Source organism: Sebastes umbrosus, chromosome 2 (genome assembly GCF_015220745.1).
Source record: "Sebastes umbrosus isolate fSebUmb1 chromosome 2, fSebUmb1.pri, whole genome shotgun sequence".
In the NCBI taxonomy this organism is placed as follows: Eukaryota; Metazoa; Chordata; class Actinopteri; order Perciformes; family Sebastidae; genus Sebastes; species Sebastes umbrosus.
Genome location: NC_051270.1, coordinates 17474405 through 17501606, shown reverse-complemented (window position 1 = coordinate 17501606; position 27202 = coordinate 17474405). Strand labels below are relative to the sequence as shown.

The window sequence follows — 27202 nt, the reverse complement described above, 5'->3', positions numbered from 1 at the left end:
TTCACTATAAAACAAGGTGTGAAAGTGTTGTAAATGGGAAAAGGCTGATAATGTGCAAATGAAGAACCACAGACTGTATATAAGAAGTGGACGCAGTCACCGTGATGTCACCCATTGGTTTGTGCCATCTTGGCATTTGGCCGTTGCCATCTTGGTTATTTGCAACCGTCAGTGACACGAGAAGGTGGAGTTAAGTACATCCGAACGCTGAATAAGACATTTTTAAGCGACCAAAAAGGTTATAATTAACTTTCATGAACTGAAAACACACTGTGAAAGGGTTAAAGTTTTAAGACGAAAACACGGACAACTCCCAGACCGGACAACGTCGTGGCAGCGACCTGTCAATCACAAGGTAGCCACGCCCTAAAGCATACCCTCCTTTATGGTCTGTTTGACTCTAAATGGGACCATAATTTACTAAATGAACATCATGCTGTATTGAAGAAGACTTGAAACTAGCGATTGAGATTTTCTCATAGACTTCTATACAATCTGACTTCTTTTTGCAGCCAGAGGAGTCGCCCCCTGCTGGCTATTAGAAATAATGCAAGTTTAAGGCACTTAAGCATTGACTTCACTTCTCAGACCCGGAGGTAGCCCACTGTGAACAGATTCCTATGGACCACTTCAATGCTGCAAACTCAAATATACTAAATGGGTTAATTTCCTGTTGTCTTGTTGGCTAATAGCAGTACCTGATAGAAAATGATAAGCTGTTTCCTGGCAACATTTAAAATGAAACAGTATATTAGAGGTTGAAGATGGAGGGTGATAAATCACTTGACTGGCCATGAGATGTTTCACCTGCATATCATGTAAGTGACCATGTTGTAGGTGGACCCCTGGTTACCTAAAGTCTCATGGTGACGCGTCTTCCTGCGATGTTAGTGACATTGTGTTTGAGTGGGTTCTACAGTGTATTCTGATATGCTCCCATAGTTTCACATGCATTTATTATAGCAGAGGTTTTAGACCATGAGTGTGCCCTATCAGAGACAGTTTCCTCCTCGTGTGAGTGTAAAGTGATACTCTGCTTGTTGCTGTTAATAAAACAGGTTCATGAGTGAACTACAGCTCACAATAATATTTATGAGGGACAAGATTTGTGTTTAATCTGTGAATAAAAGTGGGTGGTTTGAATTTTGTGACCAAAATTCTCAAATCATAATGTCAGTATTATATGTTTATCATCAGCTGCTATAAACATAAAAAAGTGTTGGTAAGCACAACTGCATGAAACTGCTTTAAATTTGCATCCAAGTGAGGAGAGCCACTGAACCCCTCATCATCATCATTGTTGCTGCTAAACTTTTCATTATCAGATATTAACGCGCCTGCTGCAGCTGAATTAGTGCAGTCTGTTGAATAACAACGCATCATGAACTTTTTCATGTTTTGTCTTTACATTTGTGTTTTTTTCTGGAAGTCATTTGTAAAAGTAGTGAACATAATAAAACTAGAGCCAAATTTGGCAGTTTGTCCTCTTTTTTTAAAATGGTTTTATCTTCATCTCATTTACATGAAAATCATGTTACAACTGACAATGCATGAAGCATTAAAGTGCCTCATATAGTTTTTGTCAGATGAAAACCTTTTAAACTGTAAAGTCAACATTTTATTCATAGTTATTGAAGTCACAGAACTAATTTGTTGGGTCATTAGACTTTTTACTAAAAAAAAAAGGAGTGAGGAGGTGCTGATGTGGTCATGCGACCGTGATCCATGATTATGAGCCAAATGGGTATGATTATGACAGTTCTCTACTGAGATGTTCATTATATTACAGTTTTCTTGTCACTCATGAATATCTTAATATGGCTCTGAGGAGAAAAGCTTGAGCATCAGTCCGTCTTTTCTCCTCTTTTTAATGCTTTCAATCATCTCATTTACATGACTTTTACATTAGACATAATAATCGCCTGTTTTGGAATAACTTTCTTCATAATATCTGCATCTGGTGCATTTTAATGTTTATACGGTAGACAGGACACAGGTAAAAGTTTGCGCCATCATATGAATTTGTCTCTACAGTTATGTGCAGGTATAGAATAGTTTCTGCTGTCAAGAATCATTTCATGTTGAACAGCAGTTTACTTGGGGCATGGCGGCATTATGCTTTCCCTTTTATGCTAATGACAAATGCAGGGGTGCAAAGAAAAGGGGGTGAATAAATGAAGACAGACATTACTACAAATCTAGGACTAAACAACTACAGTTGTTGCCGGATGCAGAAAAGACTTGGTATGCATCCAAACTGTTCAGAGATATAGTGGTGGAAAGCCTGATTTCACTGTATCTAAGTTTGTTGATAACTGTAGCTCCAAAAAGATATGGATACATATTTAGATTTGAAGTGTGTAATGACTCTTCCTTTCTGTTTCCTGTTTGTTAACAGTTCATGTACACCCTGGCTGTGTGTCTGATCCTGGAGCTGCTGGGAGGAATATTGGCGCTGGCGTTCCGCAACCAGGTGAGTCGCCCAAGGTGTCGATCTATAACCTGACATTTAGAAACACACAGCAGGTAGTGTGGAAGCAGGATAACAACCAGAGCTTTATGCAGCAGTAAACTGACACTGACATACTGATTATCATTATCAAAATAAATCTGATTAGTATTGTTTCATTTGGTTCTTGTTTGGTCTCAGTATGATTGACATGCACCAATCACAGTGGTCCTCATGCAGCAACATCCTCTTAAATTCCGCTTAATTTTCTCTTAATTTAAAGAAAAATAAGAGAAGTTAACTCCAGATGCACCGAACGTTCTCCACCATCCAAATCTGCTCTTGTGTGCTGAATGATGAATCATCGGAGGTGTGTGGCCGATTGTTTATTAATAGCATAGGTAACGTCCCCTAAACATTATATGGCATGTGCTGTGTGCAAATGTTCTGGCACATGCCCAAGAATTGGAGAGAAAAAAATGCTGGAAGAAAAAGAAAAAGTCAAATAAGATAAGATGGATGGATGGATAGATAGATAAAACTTAAAACAACTTAAACAAAGTAAACATGTGATTTTCTAGAGCGTCAGTACTGTCGTTTACAGGAAATTCAAGAAGCATCTATGTAACCCACGCAATATCATCCAAGGGTTTTATAGTCTTAATTTGCATTAGTGGACAAATAGTATTTATTTAGCCCACAAATTTAATAACCCAATCATTATAATTACTCTAAAACATATAATAATCTAAATTTGATTTTATGACACTCATGTTTCGTTTCCTGCATGAGGCCCATTGTCTCTTTTAACAACACAAGGTAGTATGACTGTGCTGTTCTCTGTATGTGTTTTACTTCCAAAGTGTTAACATAAATAAACAGCCAGCCAAACTCCTTTTCAAGAGCCAGGAAGTGAGCGTGCTTGCTCCTTTAATGACTTCTTTTACAGCAGGTCAAGTCAGCATGACACATCGAATTGGAGTGAAACTAGAAAAGAAAATACAAAAGATGTACTTAATGAACTGCTATTACAAAAACAGGTAAATATAAATAACCTACCATTAACTTATAAATTCAATAGGTATGTAACAGGTAAGTATAAGCGGTAAAGTTGTCTTATGAGCATTAACACAAAGTTATTACATTTGTACAAATCTTAGAAAAATGCCCATCAAAGTCATCAATATCAACTCTCAAACATGTAAAGAACATATATCACTTACAGCCATTGCTTTCTGAGGGATTCATATGCAGGATTACACTGGATTCAACATGAGAAGCTATACAACTGCACCCATGTTCTTTCTCTGTTTTCAGGTCTCCTCTATACTTCCTACTTCCTGTTACCCGCTTCCTGTTTACACTATCTTTCCAGCTTTCCAGGCTCAACAATCTTTTCTGAGAATAACAATACAAACACATTTTTAACAGTCAACTTGGTCTTTTTTCAGCATTTTAAACGCACTCAGGGCAGAACAATGACTGAATGAACCATGACCAACTACATTACATTACACTTAATAGAAAATAGCAGGATTTAGTGGGTTAGAGTAAATAAAAGTACATTTATGTCATTATGATTCTCATTTATAAAACCCAAATGGCATATTTTAGACAAGTTAATAAGCTGATATACTATAATATCTTTCATTAAATGGAGACTTCAGTTACACCACATTTAAATCTTCTCATATTTCTAGTCAGTAAATGGTATAAGGACGGTATAATCACAGAACTGATCTGTTTATCATTTAAATGATATCAGTACGCTGATGAAACGTTCTGCTTCTCTGACCCGTCTTTGTGTTTCTGTATCTTTCTTTCTTCTCTGTCTTCTAATATCTCTTTTCTCCTAATCCTCCTCTGGCATCCTTCCTTTGTTTCTCCCATTGTCTTGCTTCCTATCTCTGTCTTCAGTTTTTGATCTCATTTCCCTCCCTCCAATAATATCCAATAATGTTCCCGTGCATACTAACACAGTATGACTGGTTGTTTTTATGCGGTGGTGACCAGACCAGCTGCTTCCTCAGGTTGCAATCATGAACAATGCTTTGGGGGGAAAAAAGACAGGAATGAATGACTTTAACGTGACCTAGGGACCCTAAATAACCCTGACGTATAAAGACTGGAAGCTATCTATTGATTAGACATTTTAAATGACTGACACATTGAATGTGGAGTCTAGACCGGCTGCCAGTGAAAAACACTCTCATTTGCCGTTTTATTGGAACTACAATGAACTCCGTTGTTGTAAATCTACTTTTAATGTAAGCCAAACTATTCCTGCTGCCTCTTCACAGGTGCTTCCTTTGTCACCAGTGACGGTGCTAACTCACCGCTCATCAAAGATATCAACACATGGACATTTTTCTGTGCTTTTTTGGTAGAGAATCAGTTTTAGATTGTTGGTCAGTAATTCACCTTTTAATGCAAAGCAAGTGTGTATGTTATAAACTCCAACTTACTGTCATACAAATATACTTTACTTAAAATTTTGTGGCCAAAATTCTCAAATCATAATGCCAGTATTATTTTAGGGCTGCAATTAAGTATTATTTTCATTGATGATTAATCTGTAGATTATTTTCTTGATTAATCGATTAGTTGCTTGGTCTATAAAATGTCAGAAAATGGTGATAAATGTCGATCAGTGTTTCCCAAAGCCCAAGATGACGTCGTCAAATGTCTTGTTTTGTCCACAACTCAAAAGATATTCAGTTTACTGTCATAGAGGAGTAAAGAAACCAGAATATATTCATTTAAGAAGCGAGAATCAGAGAATTTTGACTTTTTCTTTTCTTAAAAAAAATACTCAAACCGATTAAAATCAATTAAAAAGTAAAACAAACAAAAAATAATTAAATAAATTTAAATAAAAATAAATTATAAAATAAATAAATTTAAATAAAAATAAATTATAAATTAATTAATTCAACAAATTGATTTTCAAAATAGTAGGCGATTAATAAAAAAAATTGATCAGTTAATCGTTGCAGCTTTATGTTATTTTATTATCATCAACTGCTGTACACGTCAAAAATTGTTGGTAAGCACAAGACAAATAGTGCCTATAATAGGTGACCTCCTTTAGTAGATTCTTTATAGGAGTGAAATCAAATGATTTTTTTCTTATCATGATTCTTTAACACACATAACTCCATGAAACTGCTTAATAGGTATAATATGCAACCATTTCCTAAAAAACAATGTATAGACTGATAGAAAAATAATCCCTCTCAATCATCACTTATGCCCCACTAGATGTGTGTGGTGGTCTGTTTCTTCAGAGATCCTGCAGCCCTCTGCCTGTATTTTCTCATTTCTTCTTATTTTGCTTTAGTCTGGACTCTTCTGGGCGTCTGCAAACAGCCTTTAGGACCCACGTGGGGCCAATAACAGCGCGCAGGGTGTGCAGCCCGTTCAGGTGGTCAAATATCACCGCTTTGTCACGCCCTTCGGCTTCTGATACCAAGCAAGGCACAAGCATTAGGCTATACATCAATGGGCACAAGTCCCCCTTTAGATGATTTGCGGCCGTATGTGACGGATGAGAACGGGTTTGTTACATCGCTGTGAGTTCCCCTGTTCCTCTGTCTCTCCTCTGTTGTGTGCAGTGGCTGCTGTGTGCTGCTATCAGTGTGTCAGTTTGACCGAGCTCTCAAACTAGGGAGAGGTCAGCCTGCCTTTTGGCTGCAATCCTTCAAAATCCGGCAACTCTGTGCCTGCTGCTCTACACCAACCGACTTTAATTTGCATCCAAACGAGTAGGAGAGCCACTGTACCCTTCATCATCATAAACTTTTTATCAGATTTTAATGCGCCTGCTGCAGCTAAATTAGCCCAGTGTGTTGAATAACTACTCATCATCATGAACTTTTTTCTTGTTTTGTCTCTTTCATTTGTGTTTTTTATGGAAGTCATTTGTAAAAGTCGTGAACATAATAAAACTAAAGCCAAATTTAGCAATTTGTCTCTCTAAATGGTTTTATCTTCATCTCATTTACATGAAGATCATATTACAACCGACGATGCACGAAGCATCAAAGTGCCTCATATTACATTTGTCAGATGAAAACCTTTTATGTATATTCTGTAAAGAATGGATTTATTGGGTCATTAGACTTTACAAAGAAAAAAAATCACACCTTGAGGAGTGAGGAGGTGCTAATGTGGTCATGCGACCGTGATCCATGATTACAGAGCCAAATGAGTATGATTATGACAGTTCTCTACAGAGATGTTCATTACATTTCATTCTTTATCAGTTGTCTTGTCATTCATGAATATCTTAATGTGGCTCTGAGGGGAAAAGCTTGATTATCAGTCTGTCTTTACACCTCTTTTTTAATGCTTTCAATCATCTCATTTACATGACTATTACATTAGACATAATAATCGCCTGTCTTGGAATAACTTGTTTCAGTAATATTGTGTGGTGCATTTTAATGTTTATGCCTTTTTGCCAAAAGAAAATCCAAATTTTCAACATAACAGTTGTACATCTCAGTGTGTTAATGGCAGTTTTTTTTTTTTAAAATATAATAAAAAAAACAAGCTTCTAATATGTCACATCTTTATTTTACTGGTGTCACATTTACTTTGAAATTAAAAAAGATAAGGCAATGCATTTGAATAAGATTTCAGTTAATTTCCCGTATAAGTATATTTCTAGAAAGACGCCTTCTTCTCTTCGGCGCCTCATTTCCATGAACACTTTGTTTAAGATGACTTATTTAATAATGGTCCAGTATCTTCTGTTTCAAAGGGAAACTCCTCAGTAGATTAACTCCAAGTCTCCAATACATCTGCTTATTGTAATGTGGTTTAAATGTGGCAGCGGCCTTGTCCCTAAAGATTTACCTTGAAAACCTGATACGTTCAAAGGAGGAAGAAAAGAAATTAATCTCTGTGACATTCATGAAGGGAGGGAACAGTCTCAAGCCTTAATAATCGTTGGTTTAAAGCGAGAAATGACGGAGCATCGACAAGCCTGAAGGGGGTAAGCCCCCATCTCCAATGAAATATAAATAATGTATCCCAAACAAAGAGTGAAGTGAAATAAATGATTAGTTCTCTAAAAAGCCCTTCATGAGTCTACTTAGTGGAGTTCCAAGTTGCAAATATTTATTGTAGCCTCCGGATGGACTAGTGCATTAACCTAATGTGACCCCACTGCACCAGATTGTGACTGACAGATGTGAGCTGTCAGACTGTCATATTTTAATATTCCAGTTCAGTGGATCAGTCACCTTGACTAATCAGAGCATTTCCTCTGTAGAGCTGCCGGTCTGACACATTGATTGTAGATCAGCTGTCGTGGAAATGTGGTAACATGACTCTCTTTTATCCCATTAACACACACAAACTGTTTCTCTTGTGTTCGTTTTTCTCTTACAGACGGTGGACTTACTGAACAAGAACATCCGAAGAGGCATAGTGAACTACTACGATGACCTGGACTTCAAAAACATCATGGACTTCGTGCAGGAGAAGGTAAGGTTACGTCACTCATAGTTTTCTGTCATTTGAACATTCCTGTTGAACAAGTGAAGGCTGTTCTCATACACCATTTGTAGCTATACCTACGAAATGTAATGCACCGTAATCATATATATCCCATGAAATCAATTTTTATGTAATCCACGTAATTGTGAACCAGGAAGTACAAACCATGGTAGAAGTATAAAAAAGCAACAAACTCCATTTGGGGAGGAGGTCGGGGTGGATGGGTGGGTCAAAAAAACACCAGACTTTCAACCAGGAGGCTGGTGTTAGTACCACGTGTGAAACTAGAAGTCAGCGTTGATTTATTTGTGACATAACTTCTGTAGTTAAGTTACACCACCCCTTGTGTTATTGTAAAATCACAATCTTTTCTTAAACCTGTCTAAATATTTTTGTTGCCTAAACCTGACCAAGATGTTTCCTGTGAAGACGGAAGTTTATTTGGAAAAGACTGTATGCATGTAACAAGCATAAACTGACATGTGCGTATTCGTAGGAAAACGCATGAAAAATGAGGAATAACTTTTTGTAAGATATCATTCAAACCGTTGTATAAGGACACATTGAACAGGTGACAGGGTTGAAAGGTCCGTATGAGCTTATCAGATATAGTACACACAACACACCTGTTTAGCATAACAAGTTGGGTCCAGTCAGGATTTGTAGTGATCTTGGATGATCCCAACAAGTTGTTTCCAAAGTAATCGGAGAGCTGTGCAGAACCTTCACACTGCACCTGCTCCCAGAGTACATCACAGCCACACAGGCCCTGTTCACACCTGGTATTAACATGCGTCCTCAGTGATCCGATCACAAGTGGACAGCTTTAAGTACAGGTGTGAACACACTCAAGACACATTGAGGATGCATTGAGATCAGATCTTTCAGACCACATTCAGAGGTGGTCTGGGCCACATATGACCACATTCTCTCAGCAGTGTTTACGCGAATGCATCCTGGCCACATTAAGGACCGCATACTCATCTGATGTCCAGCCTTGTTCTGTGGGATCACCGCGCCCCTCAGGTGAATAAACAGGCAGACACGGGCGCTTGTCAGTGAGGAAACGGCCTCTGTGCTCTACTGTATGTAGACAGGAAGTGCATTATTATCATACATACGCCCGCCCGCCTGTTCTCTCTTCTCCCCGCTCTCTGGAGCGCTGTGTCCCGCTGTTGTCTGGCAAAAGCAGCGGTGCCGGCATCGGCGGCGCGGAGGGCACCGAGGACCGCCGGTACAATAACCTTTTATTTTGATGTTAATACAATGTACCAGAATTCACTAATATGGAGGATATTACTCCTGACATTCATGTAATATTACGTCACAACGGCTGCTGTATTAGCCATGTGTTTACTACGTGTTTATTTGCATATAGAGCGGGGAAGTGAGATCGGATCACAGGTGGCCACTGAAGACGCATGTGGAGACGCATTCTAATACCAGGTGTGAACAGATGTAGTTAAAGCTGTACACTTGTGATCCGATCACTGAGGACGCATGTTAATACCAGGTGTGAACAAGGCCAAACACAGCCTGAAGCTGAAGACCTCATTACCAACTTTTTAACCACTGCCGTGTCCGGGGGGCAGAAAACTGATCTCTCATTGAAATTAAGAAGAAGCCTGCAGCAAACCCCACTGATTAACAGAAGAGAAAAGACAAACGATCCGGCAGTCTGCAGGCTACATGCCACATGCTATTGAGGAATGTGCAGAGTGACCAGCAACACTACCAGCGGAGCAGCAATGTGTCTTGATTGAATGATATTTTGGCTGCTTGAAGGCCCAAAAGCAGTTACTTGGCTCTTGTTGTGTGGAAGGTAATTTGGTTGTTTAGCAAGCACCTGCCTCAGTTGATGTTTGATGTCCAGTCTGCAAAGGCGGTCCAATTCTAGCCTTTATATTAGTTTCTTAGTATGAACAACGGACAAATGGAGCTGAATTTGTTTTACTGAACCAAACAGGTAAAGTGTGAAAGCACCCTTGATTGATCAAGAGACTCTGCCATCTGTGTCAGTCGTTTCAGTGCTGCCAGGAATAGTTGTTGTTGCTGGAGAGATTTCAAAAGATATTCATGTACAGTTCAAAATTTCAGTAAGAAAATGACTTTGCCATATTTATTTTGAGGTTCTCATCAACTTTGGCAAACTTGCAGTAGTTTATTACCTTTATAAGCAGTTCCACTTCATTATCACTCCAAACAAAAGAAGGCCAGCTGGCTTTGGCAGCAGATTTTTTATGTTTATCCTGTGATGTGATTTCTTGAAGATCTTAACTCGTTGGCTCTCTGACCTGTTTACTCTGATAACAACAAACAGTGCCTCAGTAATGGTAGAAAGCCATTTGGCTTCTTCCACAGTATTTATCCTATCATGGTGTAAAGCTGTTGGTTGGCTCAAGTGTGCTGCTATAGGAATGATTTAAGTGTTCTCCTGGAGGACTTGGAGGAAGAAACAATCAGAAAACCTTAGTGGGGATTGAGGCTGTTTCCACACATGAAGGACTTTGTGGATTTATCTGCGTTTGTAAAGACAATGGCTTGAATGTCGCCACAGTCTAGGGCTGTAGTCACCCAAAGAAAATCTTGGTTGACGCTATTTGCAGCATATTCAATTTGTAACCATATTATTTTATATTTAAATGATAACAGCAGACTCAAAGCTAACCAGCTTACACTTGACCATATTCATATGATTTCCTAAAACAGAACGAGTTGTCGAAGCTGTCGCAAGGGGATGCACCAGCAGTTATACAAACAAAACGATTAGACTATTTATTAAACCAAACATATTGAAATATGCCAATTCTGAGATGCTCACACTCAAAGCCTATCAAGTAGTGATGCGCGGGTCATGGTTTTTTAATACCCGCACCTAACCGTCCCAATATGAGAGTAGATCAACACCACTCAACCCGCAGAAATATGCATTAATTAACCACCCAAACTCGACCCGCAAACCGGCAACTTTAAAGGGGAACACCACACAAATTAAGAATTCCAATATTTTATTTCCATGTCCTAGTAAAGTTTAATCAATCTGTGTAAACATGAGGCGACGCAGCTGGTGGCCTTCGTTCCCTCTAGTTCTTCAGCTTGGTGTGTCCCCAGCTTTAAACTGAACCTCGGTCAGCTTGACTTGCCTTCTGCCGTCCCCCCTCTTGTCCACAAAGCATTGCACGCACTTGCCTGGTTTGACCAGCTCAGTCCTCTCCTCGAGTCAGTTTCAGTTCATTTAGGCAAACAAATAGACGCAAACAGAAAATAAACAAAGATACTCCAGAGATGAGCGTTATCATCCATTATGTCTCATCAATAATGGTCTCCACAAAAAGACACGCCTTCTTGACAGAGTCATTAGTGTTGTGACTGGCAGCCAATGAGACAAGCTGTGACCGTGACACTTTCCTAAATTGACAATCTGACGAGCACCTCCAAATCTCATCCTGGAGCCACAACACAAATCTGTAGCTTAGCGACAGGTCATATTATAACCGTTTATTAACTTCATGTCAAGCTGACCTTTCCATCCACTTTGCCTCCATATTTTAACAGAAACCTGACATTTATTCCACCAATTTATTCAACCCTGGGAAGATAGTGAGGGCCTTCTGTGTGCTCACAATTACATTATGAGGTAATCCTAATATTAACTACTGCGATGTCTTATTGCAAGAAACTGCTATTTTCAGGGAATCCACAAAAACGCCACACAGCTCAAATATTTCAGACCATTTTTTTTTTTATCAGAATTTACAGCGTTCAGTGTTGTCACAGCCGTCACATCAGGGTTTTGTGGTTTATTATCAAGAGGTCTTGCAGCAGTGCAAACAACAAAGCCATTCAGTCATTTGGACAGACACTGACTCCATTTCCTCAGCGCTGTGTGGTTGTTTGACACAAAAATGATCATGCATATTTATAAGTTCATTTTGGATTCATCAGAGGAGGCATTGGTGGCATTTAGGCAAAGCAAGGCAAAGCAATTGTATTTACACAACATCTTTTAATATTAGAAGTAAATTCAATGTGCTTTACCTTAAAATGCATACAGAAACAAGTTGTATGTGTATATGATGATTTACAGAAAATGCAATAAAAACAAACAAAGGAAAGTAGAAGAATACACCAAAACACATTAATACGCCCTACACACAGTAACTGATGAAATTAAAGTTGTAAGATGAAAACATGGACAACTCTTAGACCGGACAACGCCGTGGTAGCGACTAGGCTTGCTGCGGTAGTTGTGTTATCGGTGTTACACGGTGGATGGGCACACACTGATTACATTACGTACCCATCGTCGTTTTGCTTTTTTTTACAGAAATAAAGTCCATTTAGTTCATTTTCGTGTATCAGAGACCGTAAACTCAATAAATAAAGTGAGAAGTGGGGTCAGTTTCTCATAAACTTCTATACAATCTGGATCTTTTTGCAACCAGAGGAGTCGCCCCCTGCTGGCTATTAGAAAGAATGCAAGTTTAAGGCACTTCAGCATTGGCTTCACTTCTCAGCCCCGGAGGTTGCCCACTGGTTTTATGTGATAATCATACATCTTTTCATTGTAGAGCGCACCGAGAACCAGATAAAACCGATCCCAATCTATGGGTGAAACTAGAACACATGCATTGGTTTTCTGTTTACAGTTACTCAAACATTTAGCCTCTGTGATGAGTCACAGGGTAAAAACAACGGCTTCTTTCGTAATTCATGTATAACCACCTGACTGACACATGAGTATGAAACAGGAATTGGTAGAAATATGTAACCACAGGTATATGTAAGGGTGAAACCAACAAAATGAACAGAATCGAAGTATGGTGTTATTAAAGTTACTTTAAATGGATAGGTGAAGAACAAATCAGTCACTCTGATTGTTATTGACACCTGCTTCAGCTATTACACCTACAGAAGCCCTGATTGATCCGTTTGTTCTTCAAAGTGAGTCCACCCATCAGATAGGAGGCTGGCTTCACATCGGTGGGAACAGATAGATTGTTTGGTCAGGTTGTATTAGACCCACTGTTGCTGCCTCTTTTCTTCACAAGAGCTTGTAATAGACCATTATCCTCCAGCGATGTATCATTGTATGATGAGGTTCATACTTATTCTGTGGCAGTAGTAGTCTGTCAGTGATTTGATTACATAATGGTTGATTTTGTCCATTGTGTCCTTTTTAAAACAGAAGATTGATTTTGCAATAGAGCATCTCTAACACTTAGAGCTGTAGTTAAGCTAAAAGTGTAAGCTAACCAGTCCTAAAGGATTTCATACAACATCAAACATTTTCATGACATTTCCATTTTATTAGACATGACGTACCTTTTGAACTGCAACAATATACTTACTGGGCCTTACTATCTCAGTGTCGCATGATCATTTTTGGCATTCATCAAGTTTGTGGACAAGTATGTGTTGAAACTACATAGACTGTTATTGGAGGCGTTTAATAAAACCTTCTGAAGGCGTCTTATCATGTAAATGTTTGGTCCTATATTTTCCCACTATGTGGATATACTTGCAGTATATTTCTATAACCACATTATTTTATTCAACAAGTTATCAATATGACGTGAATCTACTTTTAGTGGACTACTAATAAGAAGATCAACATAGCAATATAACTCAAGTACATTAGCATACTTACTGTATTAAAAGTGCACTATTGTGGAATACATTGCTAAATGTTCTATTACTTTTTAAAAGTAATATTTAATTTGTGTATTTTATATAATTTTACAACATATTTACAGCAAGTAGGATTTAATCTACATTTAACTTAAACTGTATTTTAGTTAACCTAAAATTGCACTAATTTTAAGAACATTTTTAATTGTCTTTAAGTGTATTTCCCACAGATAATGCCTCTACTAATGTAAAGTTGGTTTTAGTGCTATTTCTAAAAAATACATTCCTAAAATGTGTATTATTTAAACATACTAATTGAGAATATGATTAAATTTGAATTTAACTTGAGATGTATTTTAGTACATTTATTAAATGTGTGCTGTTTTGGTAAGCAGAGATATGCAGAAATACATAAAAAATGTGTTATTATATTTAAGTATTACAAAGTGGCCATTAAGAGAAAAAAAACATATATCAAGGCTATGATTTACTAATTCATGCTCACGAGATATCATTTGTTACCTCAATTTAATTAAATCATTCCCACATTTTGATTAATTGGGCAGAAATTAAATTAAATTAAATTAAATATTTAGATAATTTTGGCAGTGCACAAGTCATTCATTCCATCCGCCACCTGCTTAAGACACTTGTCCTTGGTGGTAGATAAGCAGTTATAGATAGACTCTTTAATTAAGCTTTACTTTAGCTTGAGGATGAGTTATCAAAACATGTTGACAACTTGCTTTGCAAGAGATTATTGTTAGTAAATGCCAATTAATGAGGATATTAAGAGCCTGTGGATTATATTGATGACTTGGAGGATGCTATCGACTTTATAGTTAATCAATTGGAGGGCCCTGGAAAACGTCATGGTTACTGGTGGATGAAGCAGGTGCACTGCATTCACTTCTTGCTTCGGGGGGAAAGGCTGGTCGGTCATGCTAGTTCTCTTTACACTTATCTTGTGCGCACAAATAAACCACAACATGCGAACGATTTAATGAAATTGAAGCCTTGAATTACATCTTGTTTGCACAAATTGATAGATTTAGACATCATAAATCCTTGTGTAAACAGGACCTCATTGGTAATGTGATGCTCATGAACATGATGATGCCCCGTCCTGAAGCATTGGCCTGATTTTTATTTTTTTTTAGCTCATCAGTATGAGGCAGTCAGGAGCAACGCCCTTCTTTAGCAGTACAGATACTACAATCTCAAACTCTTACATGTTGAAGGTGGTGTCAGCTGTTAAAATACATTTACTGGCAAGAAAAATGTTTATTTTTATTTATTGCGAGACACTGTAGATATGCACAAATGTCAGCATATTCAACCAAAAATATACATTTCCACCAAATTATCAAATGCATTAACCTTGTGATTGTTTCAGTGCACAGGTTCCTTTGGGGTTTTTTAGGTGCTGAACTATTTATTTGTGAAAGGAATAAAGCAGGGAATGTGTGAACGCCACACTCCTGTTGGGGAAACAAAGGAAATAGGAGAGGGACAAAAGATGAACCTAAGGGAGGGAAATTAAACCGTGTGGAGGAATGTCTGCAGGAATAGATTGAATTGTGTTTTTTCTACAGTTCAGATGGTTTGAGAAATAGAGGATACTCTATGTACGCTCACGCTGCTGGTATTGTCTGCTGAGAGAAACGTTGTCATGTGCCCACCAAACAGCTATTTTCATTATAAATCATTTTTAAATGAATCCTTCTTTCGCAAAATGTTGACATTTTTGTAGTCTCTGATGCTCAAGTGAAGACCAAAGAGCTGATTATTGATTTTAGAAGGAAGAAGGAGGAGCTCTCCCCAGTGGTAATCAAGGGTCAGTCGATTGAAATTGTCCAGTCCTATAAATACCTGGGTGTCCACTGACTTAGTGGCAATCGAATTTCCCCACGGGGATCAATAAAGCTGTCTATCTATCTATCTATCTATCTATCTATCTATCTAAAACAAATTCCTTACTATAAAATTCAACAGCCTGCTCTTTGAATATATTTGTAACCAGAACCTGCGATTACCTGCATAGTTTCCATCCTCAACTAAAGGGTCTCAACCCTACAATTGATCGATCAGTTGTAGCATTGAGACTCTTTTGTTTTCTGCTGGTTCATTATAGGGCTGTCAAAAATTACCAAAAGTTGTTTGAAAGAATATTCGTTCTTAAAAAAAAAACATATTCTAACTATTGAATATCTATTTTTGCACATAATGTCCATGACACCGTGTCCTAATTGGCCACGAGCGACGCAGCACTGCGCAGCAACTAACACTCATCGTCAACGTACACGCTGTTTTTACCCCCGCTGTGTCTCTCTCTCTGTCCGCTGTACAGCTCTTGTTCTTCGGAGGCAGACCATTAAATTAGCAAAGTAAAGTGACAAAAATCGCCCAAAAAAAATCCGATAGCCGATATATCCGTCCAATCGTATTACTGGTAATAAAGGTTAGGATTGTATAAAATGTGCCCTTTTCAGTTTGGACACTGTAACTTCAGTAAGCTTTTTATTGTGGTTTGTTTTTTGGACTGATTGGGTTGTGAAGGAAAGAAGACAGCTCCCAACATAACTGCAGAGAGCATCAGCTAGTGGTTAAAAGGTTTGTTTTGGAAAAGGAAAAACACAGAAATCAGAGACTCAGAAGGAAGAAGTCAATGTTCTGGTATGCAGCCCTCCAGTTGAATTGTCTTTTTTCAGTTGGATGTAGAACGGTAGTAAATGAGAAGTTTGACACTCTTTGGAAAACTATTAAAGTAATGTTAATCTAATCACGCATGAAAGATCTGTTGCAACATTGCTTAATGGATGCCATGTATCAATGAATGCAGGGAGCACATGGCGAGCTGACTTCTGTATTGCGACCCACACTTTGAGCAGTCAGCTGGCCAATTAGCCACCCAGTTAGACACTCAGTCAACCAGTTTGCCAGCGAACAGCCGGTCATCAGTCAGTTAGGCAGTTGGCTTCAAAATCAGTCACTCCTTCAGACTCAGAGACACGACTGACTCTCGGGACTGTCTCCCAGTAATTGACCTCTGACGAATGGTTGTCATCCAACAGTGAAAAAGACAATAGAAAACCACCGGAAAAATAAAAGATAAAAAGGTAAAGAAAGGTTCATCTGTGGCACCAGATTGGGATCCAACAGAAACCGTATTTGAGTGAGACGGAGATGAAGATGAATGCATGAAATCTGATTTGTGTTGTAACTTCAGTAAACAAATTGTTGTTTAATCCAGTAATAAATCTGAAAGTGACAAGGAGAATTTCTATAGTCTTTTCAGTCGTCCCCTGCAGTCTCATTGGTTTTGACAGGTGTTTTGAGAGATTGGTCCTTTAGGTTTGTCTCATGAGGATTTAAAATCAATCTCCCCAAAGATGGGATTTACTGCAGCATTGCATTATACGGTACAGCGGCACGCAACTTAGTGTGAAGTTGTCGGCTGATGTTTTTGGACCTATACCGTCTAACACTTGCAGACATTAATCACATTATAATTGCTTTGCCTTCCCGTGACCCTCGTTCGGGTCCTGACCCGGTGCAGGATAAACGGCGCTCTGTGGAGTCACGCCAACGAGACGAGGAAGTAACTTCCTGGCACACTGGCATCATGTCAAAGAGCAGCTTCATATGTATTAATTTATTCATCCTCTCTTTATTCACGTCCTCTCTTACTGTCTGACCTTTTGTCCTATTTGTTCTCTCTCTTACTGTCTTCCCAACTAACTTTCTGCCTCCCAAATCAAATATTTATCTCAGTAAATGACTACGAAGCCGAGCTCATAGTGTGGCTTTCAGGTGTTTCTGCAAGTGTTTACTCTCCGAGGCAGATATGCAGCCGCTGTTTACCCCCGTGAAAATATAAATCTATTACTGAATGGGGCATTACAGGATCGGTGTAATTTATTTTGAGTGATATCAATTGGGACATTATTTTATTAAATTATTGAAAATCATTTGGTCTCAGACGGTTGTCATATCTATCCTATTAATAGACTTTTCACAACACAAGTGTGACTAATAATAACAGCTGCATCACGTTAATGCTATTTGTTACACCAGTGCTTCTGCTGCTATGAGAGGGTTATTTAGGTTATGTTTTGATGATAATTAAATGAACATTTATATTATCACGATTACCCTGCAGGACAGTCGTCTGAACAGCCTTCAAACCCTGCAACGCTTAGTCAAAACTGATAATGAAGTTGTCTGAAGCAGCCTTCAGTCAATGTGACTCAAAAGCTCTCAGCCAAAACCAATAATAATTAGGTCCTCTAGAAAGCTTATCAAATCTCCTTTATTTTCCCCGTGAAGTCATAATATTTTCTTTTCTCCAGGGTTTGTCAGTAATCGCTGAAATAGAGGGCAATGAGAAATAATTGGTTGGTGTCACACTATTGTGTGCAGGTATCAATTTGTTGATTTGGGCTGCAAGTGTTATTGATTCAGGAGCAAACACTTCAGTGTGTGAGGCTTTCAGAGTGAGATTGTGGAGGATCGGTAGCAGAGGCTTTTTAGTAGAACACTTTTTGATTTGATTAATAATAATAATAATAATAGTAATAATAATAATAATAATTCATTTCTAATGTGAGTGAGAGGACAAATGGGGCTTTAGGCTTCTTGAATTGCAAAAGTCTTGATTTGTTTGCATGTAATCTGAATAACAACTTCTGAAAACTGTATTTTTAGATGTATTTTTGTTTCTGTTGTTTTATTATGTGTTGTTGTTTTAAATTATAATAATTATTTTTTTATCATGTGACAAGTTTGTGATTGATTTGCCATATTGAGATATATATTGATATCAGATATTTTAATATAATATGTGAGGGATAATGTACAGCAAGCCGGTCATTATTGTGAAATAAACCCCGACAGGGCAATACGGCACTTTGACACAAAGTGGAGGGGTCTGTTATAAAGAAATGACAGGACGTAAGAAAACGTGATTGACCAATCACGATCGATGATTCAACAAAGTTATGTAATAAATTGAGATATATTGATATCAGAAAAAAAGTTATCATAATATTGTAATATAATATTATACTACAGTATATTCTAGTATCATGATATTGATTTTAACCATATCGCCCAGCTCTACCACCACCTGCACACTGATTTTGTCAAAGTTAGAGAGACACACACATACATATAAAACAGACTCATAATTTAATGCAAATTGTTGTTAATTATGGCTCATTTCATCCCAAAATGTTACATTACTGGCATCTGAAAAATGTTGTTTATCAAGTTGTTTGCTTTCTTTTTTATCTCTCCCTCATCCCTGCCTCCCTTCTCTCTATCTCTTATTCTTCTTACATATCCTCTTCCATCACTCTCTTGATCTCTCTTTTTGTCTTCTTCCAATTTCTGCGCTTGTCTCTGCTCTGCCATCTTTCTCATCTGTGGCAGTTTAAGTGTTGTGGAGGTCAACAGTACACCGACTGGTCCGTCAACATGTACCACAACTGTACTGGACCTGGTCCATTGGCCTGCGGCGTCCCTTACACCTGCTGCATTACTACAAAGGTAGGTATATAACCATTACCATTACTATTAGTATTATCATTACTATAATCTGACTCCTGCTCTAGAAGCCACAGAGGCTAACAATTTAGCAAGCAAGTGGGTAATATAATGCAGAAAATGCAAAGGCATAATGGCAGAGGGAAAAGATTAGTCAGTTGGGAATATCAATATATTTTACATATTATAAAATTACACAGAAAAACAATATACAACTAAAATTACAATATATTGACTTATTATGCACCAGAAAAATAACTATCATCATGGCCTCCTCCGTTTCTGACAACGTCAACAAACACGTCACAAGTCGTGAACTCGGAGCTTTCAGAAACGTTCTACTTTACCACAAGAGAGGGGCGTTCATATGGACTCATCTCGTAAACGCGGTAAACACGACCCCATTTGAAGGCACCATAAGACACCAACGGGCTCCTGTGCCTCTTCCTTCCTGCTCAATGAGTTAAACTGTGAAAGAAATTCCACAACAATCACAACCATTTCTACGCCTCTCTGCACTAATACTGCTAAACTATTACTATTGCATTACATTGCAGCAAATATATGACTATTACAGCTTCAATTCAGGTGTTATAACATGTTTTATTATTACTGCTAGTACCATGCTGTCACTGTAAGTGCCACAATTCTAATCCATTGAATGTTTGTGGCATATTTTATGAAGTTGCTGCAATTTGTGCTGTATTGCGGTCATTATGATAGTTAATGTCTGATTTTGTTCTACCCTGTATCATTAACTACTACACCTGTCATTAACACCCTGTCATGAGAGGGACACCTCATACTTGTACTGTATACGTGTGTTAACTATTTTGAAGATCAGGGTTAGATACTAGCATCTGTAACTTTACCTAAAGTTCCTGACTCTATTTATTTATAATGAGTCTGTGAAGTCCTGAACAATCGGTTCAGTTTGTATGTCATTATGGTAATAGCTGTATAAGTGTGGAGGTACGTTTAAAATACATCTCATCATCCTTATGATGGTGATTAAGCCTTTGCTATGCCAGACACACTCGCAGGCAATTTTCTCCCACACAAAACAGAGCGTGTGCTCCCTTTAATTTATACACCTACACTCCCCAGAGTTTACAGGGAAAGAGAGAACACGCAGAAATGTTTTAGTCAGACGGACAACAGTTTGATGAAGTCTGTCTCATAGCTGGACTCATGAAACCACTACTCCTATATACTCCTTTTATTATGTATGTGTTCTCAATATTAAATTCAATCACAACAGTATTGCTATGAGCTATTCAGTTATATTTTTGCATTATTGTGAGTCACTCGTGACAACGAGGTTAATTGATAATCCGTTCCACTGTTATAGTATAAGATGTTCTTGCAGTGTGGCTCATTACTGTTACCTGTAAAGGAAACATTCATCCATTATCCGTAACCGCTTATCCTATTCAGGGTCGCGGGGGGGCTGGAGCCGATCCCAGCTGACATTAGGCGAAGGCGGGGTACACCCTGGTCGTCAGTCTATCACAGGGCTGACATATAGAGACACGCTCACAATCACACCTACGGGTAATTTAGAGTCAACAGTTACAGTAACATGCATGTCTGTGGACTGTGGGAGGAAGCCGGAGAACCCAGAGAAAACCCACACTAACACGGTGTGCAGCATCGCCCTGTCGAGAATTCTTTCACAACAATGACCGGCTCGCTGTACATTAACCCTTACTTATTATCATCCATATAACTATATTGAGACTAGAATTATCATATTAGAGTTATTGTGGTTCTCTTTTATGAATGAATTAATTAAATTTGACATATGTTAAGTGAAGAATGAGAAAGACTGGTGAAACATACCACCACGTATGCCGGAGACGTTGAACATGGTAGATGACCGAAGCTCTCCGAAGCAGAACGCATGTCTTGTTGCACCTGACTGAGGACGGTTGCTCTTGAAACAGAAATGTATTCATAATACTCTTGCCTTGGAAGTATTAAAGGAACAGTTTGTAACATTTTGGGGGATCTATTAGCAGAAATGGAATATAATATTCATAACTATGTTTTCGTTAGTGTATAATCACTTGAAAATAAGAGTCGTTGTGTTTTTGTTAGCTTAGAATGAGCCCTTCATATCTACATCGGAAGCAGGTCCTCTTCACAGAGTCCAACATGTTTCTACAGTAGCCCAGAACGGACAAACCCAACACTGGCTCTAGAGAGAGCATTTCGTGGTTTTGTGTTACCTGAAGGCCACCATATCGGAAATGCGTCCGATACTGCCCAAAATTCTGTTCGGTATCGACAATTTATTAATCCAGAAAAAAATCAATTTGTTTTATCGGAAATTGAAAATGTATTTCTTCATGTTTTACAAAGGGTTTTAACTGAGCCAGGCCGTAAAACAAAGGATTGTAATCATATCACATCCATACATGGCCGGTAGTAAACAGCTGTTAAATAATAATAATAATAATAATAATAACTATTTATTTAATCACGCAGGTATCTGATCGTTACTCCTGTCGGCCAATACCGTAAGTTCAAGTATTGGAATCGGTGGAAAAAATGGTATCGGATCATCACTAATGTTGATATATAGGTTCACATCAATACATTGTATATTATCAATGACTCATTAGTATCGGCTCCAACGACTGGTCAAAATCAGGCGATGGTAGCTCAAAAATTCAGTTTTCTACCATATAATCTTTGTAATTATCTCTGTAATTGCAGGTCTGTATGTTCATATTAACACGAAGCGGCAATTAACTCCACTTGATCGAGCATCACGTTTCTTCTCAGACAGAAGAGTTGAAAGTTTTCCCCCTTGATTCCCTGAAATGTATCGAGCAGAGACAACTACTGCTGCAGTCAAGCTCATAACTCTACACTGATCTTTGTCACATGATGATATATATCATAGAAGAACGTTTTTCAGTCAGTGACAGTGTGGTATTGTGAGTTACCCTCCCATTCCTTTGACTAATCATAATACCGTGGTAACTTGTTGAAAATCTAAAACAAATTTGATTAATACGGGTAATAAAATGTGTGTAATGACTTAAAAAAGGGTGATCACACCTCCCTTCCTCTTCGTCCTCTGCCAGACGGCCACGAGAGATCGGCAGTTTGTCTCGTCTCATTTGAATTTATGAATATATTTGAATATTTGAATATGGAAAACCACAAGCTCAAAGTCACAAGGCACCTGCTCGCATACACACACTTTTAGTTTTTATACACACACACACACACACACACACATTACAGCCGAGCTTTCAACAGTCAACAGTATAGTGGTCAGTGTCTAGCTCAGTGTCACACACCCACAGTTTCTCTGGTGAGTCAGGAGTCTTGTGGTCCAGGACAGTCATCTGTGTGTTTTTGTGTGCATGACAGAGGCAGTTATGATGTGTGTCATTGTGTGCGTTTCCCTGGTGGTCTATTTGACGTTTACACCGCTAAAATTAAATTTCGACCAAAAATCTGCCTTCTTCTGTCTGCTGTTGACTCCTCTTGAGGCTGAAGGATGTTATATCTCTAACACACTATTTCTACCTCTTCTCTCTGCTTCTCTCCACTCCAGCCTAATGAAGTTGCCAACACTCTGTGTGGGTACCAGGTGTTGACAAAAACGGTAAGACCTCAAAGACTCACTTACATGACTGAACTGAGAAAAGACTGATGTCTCATTAAAGTGCAGCTCAAGTCAAGTTAATTTTATTTGTCTAACCCCAAATCACAAATTTGCCTCAAGGGGCTTTACAATCTGTACAGGATACGACACCCTCTGTCCGTTACAGTGCGACCTTCTCATAAGATAAAGAAAAACTCCCCCCCTCAAAAAAAACGTTTAACCGGGAAAAAAATGGAAGAAACCTCAGGAAGAGCAACAGAGGAGGGATCCCCCTTCAAGGATGGACAGACGTGCAATGGATGTTGTGTGTACAGTGTAACAACATAATGAAAATACAACATAGACAATCCATAGGACAAAAAATGATACATATAATGTGAACATATGTGAGAAGGTGGATCCAGGAGGATGTCAAGCAGCTTCCCGGTGTCGCCAAACAGATAGAGCCAGAGCAACACAACCTCCTCTCCACGCCAAACAGATAGAGCTAGAGCAACACAACCTCCTCTCTACGCCAAACAGATAGAGCCAGAGCAACACAACCTCCTCTCCATGCAATATAGATAGAGTCAGAGCAACACAACCTCCTCTCCACGCCAAATGGATAGAGCCAGAGCAACACAACCCCCTCTCCACGCCAAATGGATAGAGCCAGAGCAACACAACCTCCTCCCCACGCCAAATGGATAGAGCCAGAGCAACACGACCTCCTCTCCACGCCAAATAGATAGAGTCAGAGCAACACAACCTCCTCTCCACGCCAAACAGATAGAGCCAGAGCAACACGACCTCCTTTCCACGCCAAATGGATAGAGCCAGAGCAACACAACCTCCTCTCCATGCCAAATAGATAGAGCCAGAGCAACACAACCTCCTCTCCACGCCAAACAGATAGAGCCAGAGCAACACAACCTCCTCTCCACGCCAAATAGATAGAGCCAGAGCCACACGACCTCCTCTCCACGCCAAATGGATAGAGCCAGAGCAACACAACCTCCTCTCCACGCCATATAGATAGAGCCAGAGTAACACAACTTCCTTTCCACGCCAAATCGATATACCCAGAGCAACACAACCTCCTCTCCACGCCAAATAGATAGAGCCAGAGCAACACGACCTCCTCTCCATGCCAAATAGATAGAGCCAGAGCAACACGACCTCCTCTCCACGCCATATAGATAGAGCCAGAGTAACACAACTTACTTTCCATGCCAAATAGATAGAGCCAGAGCTACACGACCTCCTCTCCACGCCAAATGGATAGAGCCAGAGCAACACGACCTCCTTTCCACCATGGAACCTAGAGAGAGGATCAGATTTTTGTTTTTAGGTCACAGTTGCTAGGTATTGTAAACGTATGTTTCCCATGCCAAAAAGCCCCTTTGGACTGAATTAAGTTGATAGAGAGGTTAAATCTCCTGATCCTCCTCTCCTCTCATCTCCTGAGCTTCTCTCTTTTAATGTCAGTTTTAAATATTTAGTGCAGTTTGCTTTGAATTTTAAAGTGGCAATGTCAGATAGTTGTGTATTCAACACAGCGACTATAGTGACTGAGTCGAGATCAGGCCCTGTTCGGGTCCTTTTCAGTTATTTTATGAAGTGAAACATGATGTTTATTTTGAAATGTAGGATTATAAGTCAGAATATGTTCAATGATGTGCTGCTTGTTTTAGACACATGCAATTCACTAAACTAGTAAAACAACTTTAATAACCATTTGTTTGACTTTAACTACTAACTGTGAAAACTGAAGTAACAGTAATTTGTGTCTGGCAGCGTTTGGAGTTGGTCCAAGTCATCCATATCAGAGGCTGCACTTACGCTTTCTTCCACTGGCTGATGGACAACTATAAGATCATGGCTGGACTGTTGTTAGGGATCCTACTACCTCAGGTACGCACACACACACATATAGACACAAAACATTGCTTAAGGCAGTTTAATATTCCTGACGCTCAGCACAAATTGTTCCTCATATATGAGGAAAGGTGGTCTGTTGGTGTTTGGTTCAAACCTAAATCACGAACATATAGTCTGATGAAAAACAACTACGTTGTAGAGCCTTATAAGTTTTATTGTTCCGTATGTGGTGATTGAAGGACAACTCTTTTTAGTGAAATGTCCATTTCTGATGAGTTCTTCTGGATGATGATTATAAAGGGAGCACCGGAGGACACAGAGGCACATGATTTTTTTTCAGGTTACCTGTTTCATGTACGAACATCAGGATATAGCGACCGTTTTATAAAAATAAAACAGTCATATTTGCTCAAATCTCGCCTACTTCAGCTTTAAACGGATATCAATTTTTTTTAGGTGAGCCTTTCTTTTAGGTGGCTAAAATACGTTTTTCTGCCGTCCTCGTCTACAGCAGTACATTGCTTTGCTCCTGTGTCGGTACTCCTGTCTGTTTTCCTCAAGTACCTCATACAAGCCCACTTCAAAACACCTGAATTATCCCTTTAACTACTACATCTTAACCGTAACCCTAACCCTAACCCAGGGGTCACCAACCTGCGGCTCCGGAGTCACATGCAGCTCTTTAGATCCTCTCCTGTGGATTAGTGGAAATTAATAACTGTTTTTTTGTTTACGTTTTCAATTTTATTTATCATTGTTGTAGATCTATGGTACGACGGAGTATTAGGGCCACATTGAAGGAAAAAAAAATCGCAGATTTCGAGAATAAAGTCATAATATTACAAGAATAAAGTCATAGGTTTACGAGAAACAAAGTTGTAATATTATGAGAATAAAGTCATAATATTCTAAAGTAGTAATTTTTATGTGTTATTTTCCTTTTTTCTTGTAATATTACGACTTTTTTTCTCGTAAACTTCTGACTTTTCTATCGTAATAGTATGACTTTATTCTCATAATATTACGACTTTTTTTTCTCGTAAAGTTATGACTTTATCCCCGTAATATTACGATTTTTTTTCTCGTAATATTACAACTTTTTTCTCGTAAAGTTTTGACTTTTTTCTCGTAATATTTCGACTTTTTTCTCGTAAACTTCTGACTTTTCTATCTTAATAGTATGACTTTATTCTCATAATATTACGACTTTTTTCTCGTAATATTACGACTTTATTCTGGAAATCTCCGATTTTTTTCCCTCAAAGTGGCCCTAAAACTCCGTCGTACATTTGCACTTTGGCCCTCACTGCATTGGACTTATATACTAAATTTATATACCTAGACTATAAACTGTGTTACCTTCATCACAATGCTCAAATGTTTTGCGGCTCCAGACAGATTAATATTTATTTTTTTGTGTAAAATGGCTCTTTTGATAGTAAAGGTTGCTGACCCCAACCCTAACCCCAACCCTACCAAGTCTTAACCCCAAATTTAAGGATTTACATTGTGGGTACTTGCATTTTGTCCCCATAAGGGAGGCGAGTCCCCACAATGTGAGTGTGTAAGCAGATTTATGTCCCCACAACACAGTCAACTGAGATGTCCCACTTGTCCCACAAATGTATTGATCTCCTTACCCAAACACGTGTTATATAAAACTGACCTGTTTCATCTTGTAACTGAACTTTTTGCGACACTCAAAGGGTAGAGGTGTTGTTTGTACCTGTGACTTTCACCAAACAACTTTTGTACTTGTTACATTTGCCAAAAACACTCTCACAGCTGGCAGAGATTAAACAAGTGCAGCTTTAGTTTCAGTATGTTCGGGAGTATCAGCAGCACCCTGAAATAAAACATTCAGGCAAGCAATGCCGTTGACTAAGTGGCGGAAAAATTAAATTGCTTCACCTCGGGTACATCTGACAACTCCACTGCATCAGCAGTGATAAAATATGCAGTTCAGTATTCACAAAATTCTTTACATGCTGGTCCATTTCATTTAGGTTTGCTTTACTTATTTTTTTGTTTTTTTTCAAAACTTTCTGCATTAAAAAACTGTGATACTGTGACACCAAACACACATTATACATTCCCACTATACATCTGTCACTTTCCCTCCATAGCCAGCTTTTTTTATTAACAAATCCATTAGAGGATGTGGGCGTGACGGACGCAGAAGCTCTCTTAGATCTCATTTTAACTCATATATTGCATCAAATTCCAGACACACACTGACAGCTATGAATGTAGATTGTGCTTGACTTTAATAAGCATGTTGGACTTCACTGAGCTGTGAGTTTGGGAAAGGAAAGCAGAAGCTGTCATCCCATCCTTACGTAGGGTGCTTCTTATTTGCCTTATTTTATGTCTCCTCACTCTTTGTGGAAATCAATCTGGCCCGCCATCGTGAAGGACGTCCCAATTCACTTATTTTTGTTTGGAGGAGCGACGATTGAGGAACAGGGAGGCTTGAGCGAGAACACAAGAGACCATCCTTCTCCGAAGTCTTTTATTGGACCGACACGCTACTTTATTAGTAGTCAGTTTTATACCGGGACAAATAACAGATTCAACTCTGGTGC

The 27202-nt window shown here is 38.7% G+C and overlaps 1 protein-coding gene across 1 annotated transcript in view; it reads left to right on the top strand.

Moving 5' to 3' along the window:
• Window positions 1-27202, top strand: part of tspan15 (tetraspanin 15) — a 42605-nt gene that overhangs the window by 11637 nt on the left and 3766 nt on the right. Inside the window, exons 3-7 of the mRNA XM_037752682.1 lie at window positions 2399-2473; window positions 7847-7942; window positions 19019-19135; window positions 22707-22757; window positions 24534-24650. Of these exons, the coding sequence (XP_037608610.1) occupies window positions 2399-2473; window positions 7847-7942; window positions 19019-19135; window positions 22707-22757; window positions 24534-24650 (456 nt within the window). The remainder of the gene's footprint in view (window positions 1-2398; window positions 2474-7846; window positions 7943-19018; window positions 19136-22706; window positions 22758-24533; window positions 24651-27202) is intronic.